Source organism: Lepidochelys olivacea (genome assembly GCF_965140295.1).
Source record: "Lepidochelys olivacea isolate rLepOli2 genome assembly, chromosome: 9".
Taxonomy (NCBI): domain Eukaryota; kingdom Metazoa; phylum Chordata; order Testudines; family Cheloniidae; genus Lepidochelys; species Lepidochelys olivacea.
The window spans coordinates 44,689,858-44,709,595 of record NC_140419.1 but is presented as its reverse complement, the minus strand read 5'-3'; the positions used below and the strand labels follow the sequence as shown (position 1 = coordinate 44,709,595).

At 41.5% G+C, this 19,738-nt stretch overlaps 1 protein-coding gene across 1 annotated transcript in view; it reads left to right on the top strand.

Annotated features, from left to right (window-relative positions):
* Window positions 1–5,681: 5,681 nt before the first annotated feature.
* LOC311526372 (claudin-15-like) overlaps window positions 5,682–19,738 on the top strand; it is a 39,029-nt gene continuing 24,972 nt past the window's right edge. The window contains exons 1-2 of the mRNA XM_084639315.1: window positions 5,682–5,784; window positions 6,221–6,485. Coding sequence (XP_084495441.1) covers window positions 6,266–6,485 — 220 coding nt within the window. The 5' untranslated portion in view covers window positions 5,682–5,784; window positions 6,221–6,265. The remainder of the gene's footprint in view (window positions 5,785–6,220; window positions 6,486–19,738) is intronic.

Here is a 19,738-nt window from a genome sequence, read left to right as displayed (position 1 = left end):
GCTATTTGGGAACATATTAGAGGTTGATTTAAGGATTTTTTACTTGTATATGTTGACAGATGATGGTGTCTGTTTTTGTGGCAAAGCTTTAACTTTTTGACTCTCGACAGCTGTCATTAAATAATTATTGTCTGACTCCCCCATAATTTCCTGCACTGTGAAAATGTTAATGGATAAAAAGTTTTGTAGAAAAATCTTTAAAATACATATTGATATCCATCAGAATTATAAATAAATAAAAATCAAATTCTGCTAAACTAGAGCTGGGGGCTTGTTATACTCTTGCAGTTTTTTATCCTGGGGCTCACAGTAGTTGTGTTATTTATATATGTATGTATATGTGTGTGTATAAACCCATCTTCTGAAATCTTCTGATTATGTGACAAGCTCATCTTTCATTAATAAAACAGAAAGCAGCTTCTGACAGTTCTGTTGTGGAGAAAAGCTTGAAAACATGACTCAAGTAAAAGAACATAAACTATAATTAAATAAATATACTTTATTTTAAATCTCATGGTTTTTTAAACCGATCTCATGGTTTTTTAGACCTGACTTGCAGCTTTTTATTGCTTGATGTTAGCAATACTGAGGAGAGACTCAGTGATGGTGTTAGGTTTGGGGAGAAGGAACTGGGCTGTAACGGGAAGTGGCAGAGTCTGAGATGGCTTTTATAGTGCCTTCAGGTCCAAATCAGGGACCAAAGCAGTGTACTGGCAAGTAAAACGGTCCTTGCCTGGCCCTAGAGAACTCACAATGTAGGACTGACAAATCCAATAGATGGATAAACAGAGACAGGAGTGTAGGGTGATGGGCAAAGTAACAGTAATGATGAATGTCATTTGTGTATATTAGTGGTTTGATCATATGAATCAGAAGTGGTCACCGGCCAAATAAAAGTATTTTCAGTATCCCCATCAAATGTAGGGATGGGGGCAGGAAAGCAGTCCACTTGAGGATTGTGGGGAATGAATTAAGATTTGTTTCCTTTTTTGAATTTGCATCTTGTTTAACTGGATGGGGATTTTGTCTGCTAAGATGAATACTAGACAGTGACCTGAAGCAACCTCCTTAAGCCTCTCCTTAAGCTTGCGTGTGATTCTGCTTTGTGTGTTCATATATGCAATTTGTTTTAAATCTGTATTTTATCTCTTTCTAATCTGCACTGGTGGTCATGGGTCATCCTCAGAATTTGCTTGATTTAAGCAAGAAGCAGGTTCCAGGCCATATATTTGTTGTAAAAACATTTATTGCAATACTTTTAGAAGTGAAAGCAACATTGTAGTCAGTACTGTTCATTTATATACCTCCCCTCCCTGTCGTTGAACAATACAGCTAATCTGGTAAAAAGAATAAAAGAGAATTGAATTTCATAATGTGAAGAGTCTTGCACAGCTCATATTTCCTCTTGTTTCATGGTGTGGTTCTCCGCTCCCCATCCCCAGTAACATTTCGAAGCCTTTCCAGGGTCTTACCAGAATTCACTAACTTTTTTTTCCAGCCTTAATATTTTTCTTTTATAACCTTTACTGTCATATCTGCAATCCACTTAAATTTTTGGTTAGGAAGTTTCTAATCTCAAGAATGTTCTTTGCCCTCCTATAAGGCTTGAAAAATCTTTTCACTTTTATGCATCCGATGAAGTGAGCTGTAGCTCACGAAAGCTTATGCTCAAATAAATTGGTTAGTCTCTAAGGTGCCACAAGTACTCCTTTTCTTTTTGCGAATACAGACTAACACGGTTGCTACTCTGAAACCTTTCATAAAGTTGTAGTTCTTAATTTGATATGGTCAGCAGAGCAGCCCCTGCTAGATGATTGGACTCTTCCCTTGATTTTATTGTCAGAACATTATGCCAAAGTCTTGTTTGGATAGTCCCAGAACAGGTTTAATTATTAGAGAGACAAGGTGGGTGAGGTAATAACTTTTATTGGACCAACTTCTGTTGTTGGAAGGGACAAGCTTTTGAGCTTTATCCAATAAAAGATATTAGCTCACCCATCTTGTCTCATATTCTGGGACCAACACAGCTACAACAACACTGTAAACAGTGCTTAATTATTCAATTATTAGCATTTGTAAATGTCTCCATTGCAAATGCCTTCATAACTTAATTCTAGGGCTGTCAAACAAGCACTTTTTACAAACATTTTTGTATAATTAAAAGTACAAGAGCAACAACAAATCAGCCATCAAATCCGGCAATCTTGTTGACATTGAAAAGCTATAGAGCTTGGAGACCGAGCTACCTTGTCACTTTTGGAGATGGCTTTCATAGCAACATTGCATCATAATAGCAAGGCAGGGAAGGGGTGGTGTGAAGGTGACTCTTCAAGAAGGGTTAGAACAAGAGTAATGAGAGTCAAAAACCACTCCTTTGATTTCAAAAGTAATTGACTAGAGTGGCATCTGTTGAAGTTATAGATGTTTGAATTTCTGCAGCCTTTCAAATGATTGAGAATATTTAAAACTTATTGTGGATTAAACTCTACCTACTATCTCTTAAACAAAACCTCATTGAATGCTGCAGGTGAAAAATTAAATATTTGAAAGATAGGAAACTCTGGCCTTGTTTCCCCACCTACTGCCTACTATAGGAGACCTCTATATTTCCAGTAAGCGCTATAGACCTCTTCTATCTCCTGCCATATTACATATTAACCTGTGACCAACCATCTGACTCCTCAACATTACTTGGAGACAAGACACGCCTCTTACTTACTCATTCTTCAGGAGTTACAAATATCAGCATCCCATTCTTAGGATAGCTCTAACCCCCACACCACTACCTTTTTCTCTGCAATGGTCCAAAGAGCTAAACATCTTTTATCTGATACTCACATACCTCGCCACTCAGAGAACCCAGTCTGTTCCATCCACCTTATATCTATCCACCCTGCTAATATGACTGATGCTACATCCTCCAGATTCAGAGCAGACATTCACTTTTATTCTATTCAGTCTACAAATATTGTTTGGAGCTGATGGTATCACATCCATCCAACATGGAGTACTAATACTTTTTATAGTCACTGAGGTGAAAAGGTTCTTAAAATTGTACTTACATCTGTACTAGGAGAAGGCTGGATGTAGATATAGGGTTAGAGTTCAGGTTGTTTGTAGAACCTAAACTCAGAATTTCTTGACTTTCAAAAATCTAGTGTTTTGAATTACTGCATTCTAATGAAGGTGGATATATGTCCAACTTTGACTAGACTTAAAAATGTTGGGTAGGGCATTATATAAAGTTTTAATCTTATGATCCTTACTATCAAGCATCAGTAGTGATTGCCTGGATCCATAGCTATGTAGCCTACAAAACCCATTAATCTGGGTTATTGGTCTGATTGTTTGGTGTAAAGCCTGTTTGATCTCGTTGCATCTATTAAGCTTATAATTTGTTGCACATTTTCTTAGTGGATCACTAAATATATTTATTTTAATAGATTACAAAATGTAGAAATGTTTGGAAGAAAAATGTTCCTCTCTGAAATGTAGAGCTGAGCCTTTTTAGTGGAATAGAAATACTTTAAAAACAGAATGAGCCTAATCCTGTTTAGCTTGTGCAACCAAACTTCCAAATAATTAATGGGATCTGAGTACATAATTATGGGCCAGAACCTGAATTTTTAATCTGTATAACAGGGTGTGAATCTACAGTGCACTGGCTTGCTGCACAGTAACATAACAGTTCTTCCTTGGAAAATTATTACTGGGGAGTAGGGCTGTCAAGCCCACACCCCTGTTAAGCGTGTGATTAATCACACTGTTAAACAATAATAGAATATTATTTATTTAAATATTTTTGGATGTTTTCTACATTTTCAAATATATTGATTTCAGTTACAACACAGAATACAATGTGTACAGTGCTCACTTTATATTTATTTTTATTACAAATATTTGCACTGTAAAAAGCAACAAATAGTATTTTTCAGTTCACCTAATACAAGTACTGTAGTGCAATCTCTTTATCATGAAAGTTGGACATACAAATATAGAATTATGTACAAAAAAGGCATTCAAAAATAAAACAATGTAAAACTTTAGAGCCTACAAGTCCACTCAGTCCTACTTCTTGTTCAGCCAATCACTCAGACAAACAAGTTTGTTTACATTTGCAGGAGATAATGCAGCCTGCTTCTTGTTTACAATGTCACCTGAAAGTGAGAATAGGTGTTCGCATGGCACTGTTGTAGCTGGTATTGCAAGATATTTACATACCAGATGTACTAAAGGTTCATATGTCCCTTCATGCTTCAACCACCATTCCAGAGGACATGCATCCATGCTGATGACGGGTTCTGCTCAATAACAGTCCAAAACAGTGCAGACTGACGCATATTCATTTTCATCATCTGAGTCAGATATCACCAGCAGAAGGTTGGTTTTCTTTTTTGGTGATTTGGGTTCTGTAGTTTCTGCATTGGAGTGTTGCTCTTTTAAGACTTTTGAAAGCATGCTCCACACCTCTTCCCTCTCAGATTTTGGAAGGCACTTCAGATTCTTAAACCTTGGGTTGAGTGCTGTAGCTATTTTTAGAAATCTCACATCGGTACCTTCTTTGCGTTTTGTCAGATCTGCAGTGAAAGTGTTCTTAAAACAAACAACATGTGCTGGGTCATCATCAGAGACTGCTATAACATGAAATATATGGCAGAATGCAGATAAAACAGAGCAGGAAACATACAGTTCTCCCACTAGGAGTTCAGTCACAAATTTAATTAATGCCTTATTTTTTTAATGAGCATCATCAGCATGGAAGTGTGTCTTCTGAAATGCTGGCCAAAGCATGAAGGAGCATGTGAATGTTTAGCATATCTGGCACGTAAATACCTTTCAATGCTGGCTACAACAGTGTCATGCGAACGCCTGTTCTCACTTTCAGGTGACATTGTAAATAAGAAGCAGGCAGCAGTATCTCTCATAAATGTAAACAAACTTTTTTGTCTTAGCTATTGGCTGAACAAAGAAGTAGGACTGAGTGGACTTGTAGTCTCTAAAGTTTTACATTGTTTTGAGTGCAGTTATGTAAGAAAAAACAATCTACATTTGTTAATTGCACTTTCACGATAAAGAGATTGCACTAACGTAGTTCATGTGAGGTGAATTTAAAATACTATTTCTTTTGTTAATCATTTTTATGGTGCAAATATTAATAAAAATAATAATATAAAGTGAGCATTATACACTTTGTATTCTGTGTTGTAACTGAAATCAATATATTTGAAAATGTAGAAAAACATCCAAAATATTTAATAAATTTCAATTGGTATTCTATTGTTTAACAGTATGATTAAAACTGTGATTAATCACAATTAATTTTTTAAATTGTGATGAATTGTTTAGAGTTAATCGTGTGAGTTAACTGTGATTAATCGACAGCCCTATTAGGGCGTATTAAACATATTTTTCTGTCTTTTAATGCAATTTAACAGCAAGAAACAAAGGGAAGCTGACACCATGTGAGCAATCAGTTCTTACCTCAAGTGATCCCCAGAATAGTTTGAAAACTTCTGGCAATGAGCTTCTCTACCATTATGATTGATTTTAATTTGTTTAATTTAATTTGTTCATATTACTGAAGCTAGCCTGTAGTGTAATACTGTGAACTCTTATCCACTAGTCAATGATCTGGCAGTGAGGCCTTGATTTTTAGTACAGGGGGAAAGGTCCTAATACAGTGCAAACTTTGTGTTTGACCAAACTGAGTCTCACAAAGTGCTGACATTACCATCTAGCAGAAAGGCAACTGAAATAAGCAGAAAACATACAGTATCTGTAAACGTAAGTGTCAACATTATTTTGTTTGAAATTTGAATCTATGTAGTGTAATGTGATAAAGTATAAATTGATTCAGTTTAATTATTTTTATTCTTGTATTTGATTGCCTTCATTTAAAAAACAAACTGCGTTTGTAAACTAGTGAAATGGAAGTGTTGTAACAAGAGACACATTGTAAACTCAGAGTATTGGAGTATCTGTTTTTTATGGTAAACATATAAAGATGTAGAAACCTAACAATATGGAACAAACGTCATGGTTTAGTTGGAATACTTGTGCTTGATTTCCAAAGAAATGATCGAACTTTAACTATCAGGTATACTGTAAAATAATTTTGCTAATCTTTTCACTGTTAGCTTGTAGTTTACATGAAGCATAGGCAATGTGACTAATGTAAATATAATCTGATCTATTGCATGTATTTAAACTATTTTAATAGGTTTCTGATATCTGAATTTTGGGGGGCTACTTTGAAAACCAAGAAATGGCATCATCATCTTTACAAATCTCTGCACTGCTTCTGGCTTTGGCGGGGCTCATCATTTTACTTGTTACGACTGTGTCCAACAGATGGAAAATTTCCAGTACTGCAACAGCAGTTATTACTGCAAACTGGATTTACGAAGGCCTCTGGATGAACTGTGCAGCTACTGCCTTGGGTTCGGTTCAGTGCAAGAAATTTTTCTCCTTGCTGAGTTTAGACAGTAAGTGTATGGTTTACGTATATAAAATACTACGGTGCAATTTACCTCCCACTTTGGGTACGGAGTTAGACAAGTTAGGGGACAGAATTCATTATGAACAGGCCAAGAGGCTTCAACCCAACCCCTTTATGGCCACTACTGTAGTCTATGGTCTAGAGTAGCTGCAGCCCTCTTCTAGCTCCCTACCCCCCTGTTGCAGTGGAACAATTGGATCCCACGGTTTCCCTCTTTCTCCAGCTGCATGCATGGAGACCTTGCAGTGCACAGAGTGGTGCATCCAGTCTACATGCAGTATAAATATCCTAGCTCTTTGCATGGAAGTGAATTTTACCCTTACAGTTTTGGAAAAAATACAATCGCCAATACTTAGTTTTTGTTCTTAATTATAAACATATCACATCTCAATGTATTTGAGATGTTCATTCATATGTTGACTTGGGATATAACTTTGCTGGTGCTCCAAAACTGTGTGTCATAATCAGATCATTCAAATATTTTTTTTCTATTTGTCAGAATAAACATTATTTTCAAGAAGGAACTCACATACTAATTCCATAGTTTAGATCAATCTAGAAAAAAATCTTGACTTTAATATCTAACTTCAGATTGACAGAATTGTTTACTTGAAACTAGGATTTGCTGAAAGTAATTTCATTTCTGGTTAGTGCCACATATCAAAGTGTTTCAGGAATTTTGATTACTCAAAGGTGACAGTTTTGAAATGAACAAATTTTAAAATGCTTCTGTGTGTACAACTATTTAGGACAAAACATGATAGTGTGATAATTTAGCACCAAGTGTAGCAGCAGAATTGTTACATCTAGGGATTGAAAAATACTGTGGTTTGAATTATTCTGGGTTTTCAGTATTCCTTCCTGGAGCCAGTTCCAAAAACCCCTGCTGGACTGAAGGCACAGTGAAGGACTGACAAACATATAAATTCTTAACTCACAAACAATTAAGAATAGAAACAACTGCTGTATACTATTGAAAGGTTGGCACTTTACGGCTGTTCTGTGGGATGCAGCTGTTTTCAACCGATTAGCACAAGATGAGATACTGCCTTTTTTAATACTACAATACCTCTTTCCCCTACTTCTTGAATCCTTCAGCCACTGTATTAGTTTCATACTTGAAATGTACAAGACAATGTTTTATTCCACCTGAAAGTGGAAAAAAATGATGCAAAGGTGCTTTATTTGTGGGACAGTAAAAAAGGTTTCAGGATCAGTAAAGCTTTCTGAGCACAATATGTTCACTAAAAGAAAAGGAGGACTTGTGGCACCTTAGAGACTAACAAATTTATTTGAGCATAAGCTTTCGTGAACTACAGCTCACTTCATCGGATGCATTCAGTGAAAAATACAGTGAGGAGATTTATATACACAGAGAACATGAAACAATGGGTGTTACCAATCACACTGTAACGAGAGTGATCAGGTAAGATGAGCTATTACCAGCAGGAGAGCGGGGGGGGGGGGGAGACTTTTGTAGTGATAATCAAGGTGGGCCATTTCCAGCAGTTGACAAGAACATCTGAGGAACAGTGGGGGGAGGGGGGAAATAAACATGGGGAAATAGTTTTACTTTGTGTAATGATACATCCACTCCCAGTCTTTATTCAAGCCTAAATTAATTTTATCCAGTTTGCAAATTAATTCCAATTCAACAGTCTCTCGTTGGAGTCTGTTTTTGAAGTTTTTTTGTTGAAGAATTGCCACTTTTAGGTCTGTAATCGAGTGACCAGAGAGATTGAAGCGTTCTCCGACTGGTTTTGAATGTTATAATTCTTGACGTCTGATTTGTGTCCATTTATTCTTTTACGTAGAGACTGTCCAGTTTGACCAATGTACATGGCAGAGCGGCATTGCTGGCACATGATGGCATATATCACATTGGTAGATGTGCAAGTGAACGAGCCTCTGACAGTGTGGCTGATGTGATTAGGCCCTCTCATGGTGTCCCCTGAATAGATATGTGGACACAGATGGCAACAGGCTTTGTTGCAAGAATAGGTTCCTGGGTTAGTGGTTCTGGTGTGTGGTTGCTGGTGAGTATTTGCTTCCGATTGGGGGGCTGTCTGTAAGCAAGGACTTGCCTGTCTCCCAAGATCTGTGAGAGTGATGGGTTGTCCTTCAGGATACGTTGTAGATCCTTGATGATGCATTGGAGAGGTTTTAGTTGGGGGCTGAAGGTGATGGCTAGTGGCGTTCTGTTACTTTCTTTGTTGGGCCTGTCCTGTAGTAGGTGACTTCTGGGTACTCTTCTGGCTCTGTCAATCTGTTTCTTCACTTCAGCAGGTGGGTACTGTAGTTGTAAGAACGCTTGATAGAGATCTTGTAGGTGTTTGTCTCTGTCGGAGACAAACACCTACCAGATGTTCACTGACATCAGACCATAGATCTAGTATGGTATCCTGCTTCCTGTAGTTTAGTTGAAAACAAAATGATCTTCTTCTGTAATACATCTAGCCAACATAGTCAATAACACAGGAATTCTTCTTAACTAGCTTATCCCATCTTTAAATGAAATGTTCGAATTTTACTAGGAATTGCATTTACTACAAATTTCTGCATTTAGTACTTGTACTTACTTGGGATTTCTTACATGGTTGTGACATCACTGGCAGCCAGCTAGAAAGCTACATCTGCACTTAAAATTTCAGGAAATCTCAATGCATTTGTAACATATTTTGGAGTAATTTTCAGTAATCATCTGCCTGCATAGACCACCAGAGACTTGTAATGGAAAGTAACTAGAGTAAGAACTAATAGTTCAGCATTTTCTTCCTGCACCTGTTTGATTTTCAGTTCCTCTCCCTTTTCATGTGAGGAAATGTACTTTAACAGGTAAGAGCTATAAAGGTGATGACTTCTGCTCTTCTTCTGTTACTGTGTTAGTCACCCCCATACAAATCTGCTGTTGCTCAGTAAACTGGATGTTTGTATGATTTAGAAGGAATTTTTTTACCTTTTAATAATTGTCCTTGATCCCACCCCAATCCCTTTTACATTTTTAAACATTAAAGATTAAAAAGATTATTTTTTCCACGATTGTACAGAGCTATTTATTTGGGTCTAAATATAGTGAGCAGTATGCAGTGTTTTGTTTCTTCCTTCTATTTGCTTGATGTGTAGAAATGTTAAAATAGCTTGAGTTGCTGATAAATATCTGCTTTTGTAAAACTTGTATAGACTTCAGGGGCTCATATAGACTTCAGGGGCTCAGACTAAGGATTAAAGATTCTTGATTTGCAATACAAATTTTTGAAGGTACATTAAACCTAATGCTTCAGATTTTAGAGATTAGGATTAGACCTCAAGTGGGGCAGGGGAAGGCAGATTATCCTACATCTATTTACTGTTGGATTTTTTACACCTTGCTCTGTGTCACTGTCAGAGACTGTTTGCTTTGAAAACTTGCTCTGGAAGGAAACTCCTCAGTCACAGTCTCAATATGGGAGTAAGCCTCTATTGTTTTAGTTAGTTTAAACTACTTAATAAAAGAAGGGAAGGGTTCATGTCACTTGACAGAGATAAAACTACCTGAAATGCTAAGAAAGCCAGAGATGTCTAAATGTGTTTATTAGACGTCTAAGGTGTGCGTTGTCTACATGTCTGTGGGTATATTATACAATTTAATTAACACCTGAAATTACCCTTTTACAAGAGGCAAATGGACATGCCCAAACATATCCCACTCTCACCCAAACTGTAACAATATGAAAGTGCTAGCAGACACTTTCAGGCAGCCTGCTGTTTCCTGGGGGAACTGTTTGGAAGTGACATCTATTGAGGATCTGTCTAAGAGGCCATGAGGCTGAAGAAGCCCTGTTGTAAGCAGCCACAATAAAGCTGGAGTTTGTTAATTAACCCTGTGTCAGAATGAGATCTTATATGGCAGATGATCCAAACACAATAAAGTGTAAAACATGGTGGCAGTGGTAATAAAGTCCTAGACAGCCAGAGACACCACTGAGAGTGTGATGCTGGCAGACCAGATGCTAGCTCATGCCATGGCCCAGGGCTTCAATGAACACTAACAAATACGTATCTAGAAACCAGTCTGCCTTATCTGTGGGTTAGTATAGTTACACTAGATATTAATATTATAAGAATGTGTTTAGTGTTTAGATTTTATGGAATGCCTGTAGGATGCTGCATGTATTAATCCTACTTATAATATCTGTATCCCATGGTATAAAGTTATATTGAGTGTTTGTATTTTAAACATCTGTAATTGTGTAACTCAGTAAACAGGAAAAGAAGCATTACTTAAAGTAAAATGCTTGACCTCCATACAAGAAGGCAAATGAAGCATTGTGTCGCATCATATGTCAGAGACTTTGTTGATTGCATTCCTCACTCCCTTCAGGAAGAGGAGTCCTGCACATGAACTTACCCCATCAGCTTGGATTCTGTGTTGAAGGGAGGATAAAAATCCATGATAAGGAGAATCTGGGTCTCGTTATGCTGTCCGGACTGTTGAAGGGCAAAGATTCCTAAACATAAGCAAGAGATTCATATGCTGATTGGCATGGGTCAGCCCTAAAGAACTTACAGAGCTGCTTATTACAGAAGCTTATACTACCTTTTTAAATTGAAGACTAACACATTTGTGTATGTTTCCTTTTTTAACCTTGCACATTACTCTCTGATTTCTTTTCTTAGTTAATAAATCTTTAGTTAGTTTAATACAGTATTGGCTACAGGTGTGTCTTTGGTTTGAGATCTGAGTACAGCTCACCTGGGGTAAGTGACTGGCCCTTTAGGACTGGGAGTAACCTGAATATTGATGTGATTTTTAGGTGTAAAGTGACCACCTATCATATGGTCCAGCTTGCCTGGGTGACATGATAGACTGGAACACCCCAGGGGACTGTCTGTTGTAGTGCTGTAGGAGTTCATGCTTGTTACTGGGTTGGTGAAGTCTAGTGACAGAACATACCACCAGTTGGGGTTTCTGACCTGCTTTTTAATAGTCTGCCCTGAGGTTGGCACTCAGGCATGAGCCACTCCAGACAATGTGACAGAGAGCTGCACTGTGTAGAGCGGAATACTTCTGTGAGTACACAGTTTGTTTTACAAGACAAGGCTGATAACAGAAAATGGAGGGGCTGAAACCTCCAGGGACATTAAACTTGCAAGCTAAGCATTTAGCTCCTGCATGTAAGAGCTAGAAAGAGGAATTTAATCTCTATGTAGATATTGCTATGGCAGATAAAGAGGATGCTGTGAAAATAAAACTGTTTTGTTACCAGATTGCAGAATGGGGGATAGAGACAATTCAGACACTGTGTATGGAAATTCCCCAAGCTCACCACAACTTAGACTATATAATGAGCTGTTTTGATACTCACTGTAACTCTAGGAAAAATGAAACTGTGGAAAGATGTAATTTATTTTCTTGGGATCAAGCAGCTGGGGAGGCTATAGATGAGCTTAGCACCAATTTAAAAGTGCTAGCAACCAGCTGCAATTTTGGAAATATTAAAGACTCACTGATAAAAGACCAGATAATGTGTGGGATATGAGACTCAAAAGTATGAGGGTGGTTGTTGAGGGAAGCTCCCAGTTGGGGGAAAGCTGGGAGATACATAGGGATGCTGAGCTATCCAGAGAGGGGATTAGAATTCTGGAAGGGCAGTCAGCAGAAACTGTCCATGCAATATGGAAAAAGAAATCAAAACCAGATACAACACCAGTAGGTGACAACAGTACAGACACATGCAAATACTGTGGTAGAAAACATATAAGAAGAAAGAAAAGTGTCTGGCTTGTGAGAAAAAAATGCTATATCTATGAGAAATTTAATCATTTTGCAGACAAGTGTTTGTCCAGAAAAAAGAAAAAACAAATCCAAGACACAGATAGTAACTGAAGAGAGCAACAGTGAATATGAAGACATTTTGTGGGTGACTGAAGAGCTGGTAAACACAGTGCAGATAGACACCACTAAGCACCAGAAACACATGGGCATCGTGTGAGCCCCCCTTCAGGGAGGCTAGCCACGCAGCCCCGCCTCTTCTGCCCAAGGCCCTGCCCCTACCCCCTGTCCGCTGGAGCCCTGAGTGCCTGACTCCCACCCCACATCCGCTGGAGCCCTGAGTGCCCGCACACCCAGCCAGAGGAGCCCTGGCCAAACCGCCCGGGCCACTGGCCAGCCCCAGTGCTGGGCTGCCTGCTGCCCCCAGCACTGGACCCCAGCACTGTGTCCGCCTTAGCGCCAGCCCTCTGTGCTGGGCTGGGCACCGATTGGGGGAGACAGTGGAGCGTGGGCGGGTCCAAGGTTTGGCTTAGGGGAGGCTTAGCTTTCCCTGGCCTATTATACCCACTGCCCATGCAGAAAAAGTCGCATGCAGCCATGTTACTTGGGAAGGAAGTGGTACAATTTCAATTAAATAGTGACACAAGTTTTAAAATTATCCAGATTGGTCTGGTAAAACTAGACATATGGTTGGAGGGAATTAATCAGCTGTTAGCAGTGTAAAACCATACCACATTAAAACTCATGGGGAAATGTAAAATTAAATTAAGAAATCCAAGGAACAAAAGGAAATACTGACTGGACTTTGTGGTCATAGATGATGAGACAGCAGTATCACTTCTGGGCATCAAGACTGTCCAAGCCATGACCCTAATAAAAGTTCCAGAACATAATGAAAGTGCATGGCAGGGTGACTGAAAATACCTTGGACCAGGAGATGATACAGAGGGAATATAGAGATGTGTTTCAGAGAGATGGATGGCTAGATGGAGACTGACACCCAAATAGAGACTGACACCCAGTGCTTAATTTGTGCCAGGACTAATTTGTGCAAGGGCATGCCAGGGCTGAGCCCCGGCACCTCTTGACTTGGCTGTTCATAGCCCTGGCACCTCTGGACTTGCTGCATCAGTTTTGAAAGTAAAAAAATTGTTTGAGTCCCATTACCGATGTAAGCAGTGTCAGGATGAGCTCCACCCTGACATCTGGTGGTGAGGTGTGGCAAGTTGTGGAAAAGAACTTCAGGGGCCGATCTCATTTGCATAGGCACACCCACCACGCCTAGAATGAGACCATAGCTGCCCAAATGGTCACTTTGGCTGCTGTGGGATCCCCAGTGTCTCTGTTATTGGGGCAGGAAGAATAAATTGTTATTACCCTGATTATGGGAACTGTGCTTGGAACTGTACGTGGCCTTTTGTTGTCGGGAATTAAGGAACTTACAGTAGCTGTCTTCAGGGCCCTCTACGCTCCCAAAGTTGTGTTCAAGGGCCTCTAGGCAGTCCTTCACACCGACCCCAGGGTCAATGAGCTTCAGGGTGCGAATCACATCTAATGCTGGGCCGCCAAGGCTCTCTATAAGGCATCTTCGCTTTTCTGCATCTGGTACGGCCCACTCTTGCAGCATTTCAGTGGTATGCTCTAACCAGGGTTCAAACTCCTCCTCCCCAGCAAATAATCTTAACTTACGACAAGAGTCTGACTCAGCATGGGGCAGCACAACCTTTTCCAATATTTGCCCCAGAGCTTTTGTCCAATCATCAGCCGAGGCTGCAGCCTCCGAGCTAGAAGCTGCTGAGCCAGGGCCCAACAAACCTGACATATTAGCCATTATACAAACAGTAATTTCCTCAAAATATAAGCACAAACAAAAAAATATAAATTGTTTCCCAATGTAGTGGATCACTCAACAGGTGCTTGCGAGGGGTACTGACCCAGGCGATCCCGGACGAGCCCCCAAAAATGTAACCCTTCTGCCTGTCAGAGTTGGCAGCAACAAGGGCCGGGTTCAATATCTAGGGGTTCCATTCCAATAACACAATGCAAACCGGCTCGAGCCCCCACCCAGTGACCTGGGAAAAATATATACCACCCCCGCTGGGCGCCTCCAAGAGGCAATACTTCCCCTCTCGCAAGCACATAGTCTGAGTGTAGCAAAAGTCTTTTAATAACAGAGAGAAACAATGTGGCATTATGTTGGGGAAACACCACCAACAGGATTCATAACACAACCCATGAGCAAAAACAACCCCACCCCAGGCAAATTGGGGCATGCCCTTTTCCCTTTGGTTCTTGAGTCCAGCAACCCCAAATCACCCAAAGTCCCAAAAGTCCAATGCCCCAAAAGTCTCTGTCCCTGGTCAGGGCAGCCCCAGAGTTCGAAAGTTTATCGGCGGAGCTTTACCTCCCAACCTGGGTGGAAATGGGACAGGGGTAAGAGGCACCTTACGTGATCTGAAGCTGACCGCCCCATAGCTCCATAGCGGCGCTCCGCCAGCCGCCCCACGAACTCCTTCGCTCAGCTGTGCTCCGCTCCGCCAGCCGCCCCACGAACTCCTTCGCTCAGCTGCGCTCCGCTCCGCCAGCCGCCCCACGAACTCCTTCGCTCAGCTGCCCCACGAACTCAGCTCCACGGCCCACAAGCAGCTCCTGCCATCCACACACTGCTCCGCGTCGAACTGCTTCACCAGCCGTCCCGCAAACTGCTCCACAATATATCTTCAGGCTCCCCCACTACTTAACACAACACTCAGTGATTTCAGCTCTTAGGTGAATTCAGCTTATAGTAGGGGAGCCCCAGTGCTGGTGCACTGTCAGCCCAAAGTGAGCTCAGCAGCCTATAACTAGACTTCTAATGAAATCAAAATTAGCTCTGATATTCCACAGTGGAGAGAGGAGGAAGTGCAATCAGCATGTAAGGCCCTCACCAAGGGGCCCATGCCACCAAGTACTACTACTTGTCCCCAGCCTCTCTCCATTCACACAGTTTTGGAACCCATGACCCTTGCCTAGCGAGTGCTACTTAGTTGATGGTGAATCCCTCCATCATAACAAAAGGCCACGTACAGTTCCAAGCACAGTTCCCATAATCAGGGTAATAACAATTTATTCTTCCTGCCCCAATAACAGAGACACTGGGGATCCCACAGCAGCCAAAGTGACCATTTGGGCAGCTATGGTCTCATTCTAGGCGTGGTGGGTGTGCCTATGCAAATGAGATCGGCCCCTGAAGTTCTTTTCCACAACTTGCCACACCTCACCACCAGATGTCAGGGTGGAGCTCATCCTGAGCTGGACTCAAGAACCAAAGGGAAAAGGGCATGCCCCAATTTGCCTGGGGTGGGGTTGTTTTTGCTCATGGGTTGTGTTATGAATCCTGTTGGTGGTGTTTCCCCAACATAATGCCACATTGTTTCTCTCTGTTATTAAAAGACTTTTGCTACACTCAGACTATGTGCTTGTGAGAGGGGAAGTATTGCCTCTTGGAGGCGCCCAGCGGGGGTGGTATATATTTTTCCCAGGTCACTGGGTGGGGGCTCGAGCCGGTTTGCATTGTGTTATTGGAATGGAACCCCTAGATATTGAACCCGGCCCTTGTTGCTGCCAACTCTGACGGGCAGAAGGGTTACACCTAATTGCTTGAGCCCTGATGCCTCTTTCATTACAAATTAAGCACTGCGTACACCAGTGTGAAGCCAGTTAAATTGCCAAAAATAAAAGTACCCATTGCATTACTACAGTTGCTGAAAGAGGAACTGCAGAGCCTACAGAATCATGGAATTATACAGCCCATAGAGAAGAGCGCAAACTGGATAAGCAGTCTTGTGGTGGTAAGAAAGCCATCCGGAAACTGAGGGCAAGTCTACACTATGTGCTGCATTGGTGCAGGTGCACTGATGCAGCTGCACTGCTGTAGCGCATCTGGTGAAGACGCACTGTGCTGACGGGACAGTGCTCATCCACAGGCACACGTGAGAGGTGGAAGCTATGTTGGCAGAAGAGTGTCTCCAGCCAACATAGTACTGGTGTGGACCACTTAAGTTGATGTAACTTGCATCACTCATGGATGTGTCTTTTGCATTCTCCTGAGCTATGTAAGTTACATCGACTTAAGCAGTAGTGTAGCTCAGGCCTGAGACTATGCATAGACCCAAAGCCTTTAAACAAAGCTTTGAAATAGAACCATTTCCCTCTGTGTACAATTGAGGACGTACTACCAGATCTGCCTAAAGCAAGACTTTTTACAGTATGTGATGTAGAATCCAAGCTTACTTGACAGCCTGCGCAACTCCATTTGGGCAATACCAGTGGTTAAGGATGCCAATGGGAATCATTCCAGAGCAGATTGACCCAAGCATGATGGGAATCCAGCAATAGCAGACAATGTGCTGCTAGTGGGAGAAGGTGACAATCCAGAATAAGCACAATGAGATCATGACTACAAATTACTACAGTTTTAACAGAGATGCAGAGAAAAAAATATGAAATTGAACTTAGACAAGCTCAGGTTGAGAGTAGCCGAGGTGCCATATATTGGACATTTGTTGACCCCCAAAGGCCTAAAAATAGACCCGGAGACAGAGAGGGCAATTAGAGAAATTCCGGGACCCAGCAATGTTAAAGGAGTCCAAAGATTCCTGGGAATGGTCAATTATTTAGCAAAGTTTTTCAACCATCTGTCTGAGAGCTGGGAGATCCTGAGGCAGCTGACAAATTGAGACACCCTATGGGAGTGTACAGACCAACGTGAGCAAGCATTCCAGAAAGTAAAAGATAATTGGGAAGACTCCCATTTTGAAATATTACAATGCAGAGGAACACCTGGTGCCACAATGTGATGCATTCAAGTTGGGTCTAAGGGTTACCAGGCTGTAAGGGGGGGACAATCTGGTGCATTCAAAAAAGCATTGTACGTGACAGAGAAGGGCTGTGCTTAAATTGAAAAAGAGTTAGCTATTCTCTTTAGAATGGAAAAATTTCACCAATACACATATGTGGACGTACAATCTGACCATAAACCTCTCAAAAGCATTTGGAGAAAGCCATTACTAAGGGCTAGTCTACATTTAAGAGTAATACTGTGGAGCAGCTGCACCATTGTAGCACTATCAGTTGTTGCTGGGGCGTTTGACAATTTTCTTTAAAAGAGAAGGGATGTAACAATATGAAAGTGGAGCAGACACTTTCAGGCAGCATACTGTTTCTAGTGGGAACTGTTTGTTTTACGAATTACACTTGTAGGTCATGTAAAAGTTCACTCCGAGGCTGAGGCGCATTAACCAGACAAGTAAAATGCAGAGTATTTCTCAATGAGACAAGTTTAATAATGCTTAAGCATGGTATCCCCTCGCTAGCCGGGGGGGGACCCCAAAATGCTGATTTACCCTTTCTTATATACGCTGACTCATCACGACCCGTCCTCGTGCCCGATCCCTTGCATCCAGTCATGTTACAGATCGTTATCTTCCACTAACGGTGTGCTGCCTTCGTGCTTGTGTTCAGCTCCTGCTTAGTGCATACTACAACAACAGGATGTATCTACAATAACATGTTTTTTTCCACCACCTCAGAGGTCAAATTACGACCACAACAGCTTTATTACAAAATTCACCTTACATACAGACTATTATGCATCAAATATCGAATCACATGCTAAGACCAATTAACTAACAGTCCCCCCTTTTCTTTTGGACGTCAGTAAGTTATATTGGAGCCGAGTAACCGCGATGCAGAGTTTGCAGTTGCCTACAGCACATAGGCATACAAATAACACAAAAGCAATGACAGTCAAAAGAATTAAATACAAAATACGCCGTCCCCAAGCACCCACGTCCGGTAGCCATGAGGTGAGCCAGTTCCAGACCTCCTGAAATCCAGCGCTGGTATTGTCAAGGCTGACGTGGTGGAACAGGACTGCCTGCTGCATGAGGATGTGAATGTCAGTTTCCACCCTGTGATTTACAAATACACAACAGCTTGAGTTAACCAGAACACAAACCCCGCCCTGGTTTGCAAGGAGATAGTCCAGTGCTAAGCGGTTTTGCGGTGTAGTTTGGGATAACTGAGTTACTTCAATTTGAAGGGCAGATAAGGCGTCTGCAGTAACATTTGCCATTAATTCCAAAGCAGCTGAAATGTTAACTATAGCTTTTTTTAGCTCGCTTACTCCTAACCATGGCAGAAACCAACGTACAAAGGAGTGAAAGCCTGTGGGCCATTGTGAAAGAGGGTTTAACGGAATACTTCATCGGTTTCTCCATACTAGATTGCGGATCTCTCCCTGGGTCAGGGTCTGGTGTACTGTCATGGCGGGTACTATAGCCCCTAAGGTACATGTACCACACCATCCTGCCGGGAGAACCTTATAGGCTGTGTGATTGCATAACCAATACCAGCCAGACTCCTTAGGGACTGGCCACGGGGCCCCGGAGTAGGTGGAGGGGCCTGCCGCACCAGAGCTGATCTGGGTGGTGTCCTTGCATCCCACAAAATTCCCCACAAAAACTGTATTTTCCATGCCCTTTCGTCGTGACACACATAAAGCATAATTACCCTGGTCCACCATATCAATAGACCATCTTTGGATTGTAACATTCCAGTTAAACGTAGTGTTTGCCCATAGCTTAGATTGGAGTGTTCGATTAAGTGGGATAGGTACCCCTACCAACGGGGCCCGCTGACCCAAGTATGTGGGGGTATGAATACAAATCCAACACTGCGTTCGATTTACACCCTGTTTTATGGCGCGGGTTAAATTCAAAAAGCTGTTGCTCCCCCATCCTTGTACTGGACTTGGGAATAGGGAGAGGAACCCCCAGGCAAACCATACCAATGTCGGCATCCTCCTCTATACCATACAAAAAACACCACCACCAATGTAAGTCCAATAAACAGAAACACAAGAAGTCCTGGTGGGCTGTAAAGGTCCCAATAGCTGGAAAGCTCAGTCCATGGGTTGGTAGTGGCATTCATTCATGAAGTGGCTCGTCCGATGGCTTGTCAGGGTCAGGTGGGGGTCCCAGCGCCAACTTAACGTTGCTATGATGGATCCAGGAACCTTTACCTGCAAAGGAGTGGTGGCAGATGGTGGGAGTAATGTTCGTGGCTGTAAGGCGTTTTTGGTATTCATCATCCAGAAGACAATTAGGGAGGACAGTGCATTCTGATGGTACTTGCCCACAAGCACAGATTCCAACCCCTGGAATAAACCCACCCCACCACTTCACTCCACATTCCCAAGAATACATCCCGCAACTCCCTCCCTGCCAATGTACAATGCTCCATCTTCGCCACCAAGGCCAATTCTCAATGTCTTTTGTAGTCAGGAATCCTTGGATCTTGGTGGTTTCAGCAGAGCAGGTGTTCCTTCTTCTCTCTTGAACAGTCATGGTTTTGCATTATACAGGGGAGAGGTTACTAGCACATCACCCTGTAGTGCTTTGGTTTCTTTAGCAAATACTGAATGCAGGTTAGCTCTGTCAGTGGAC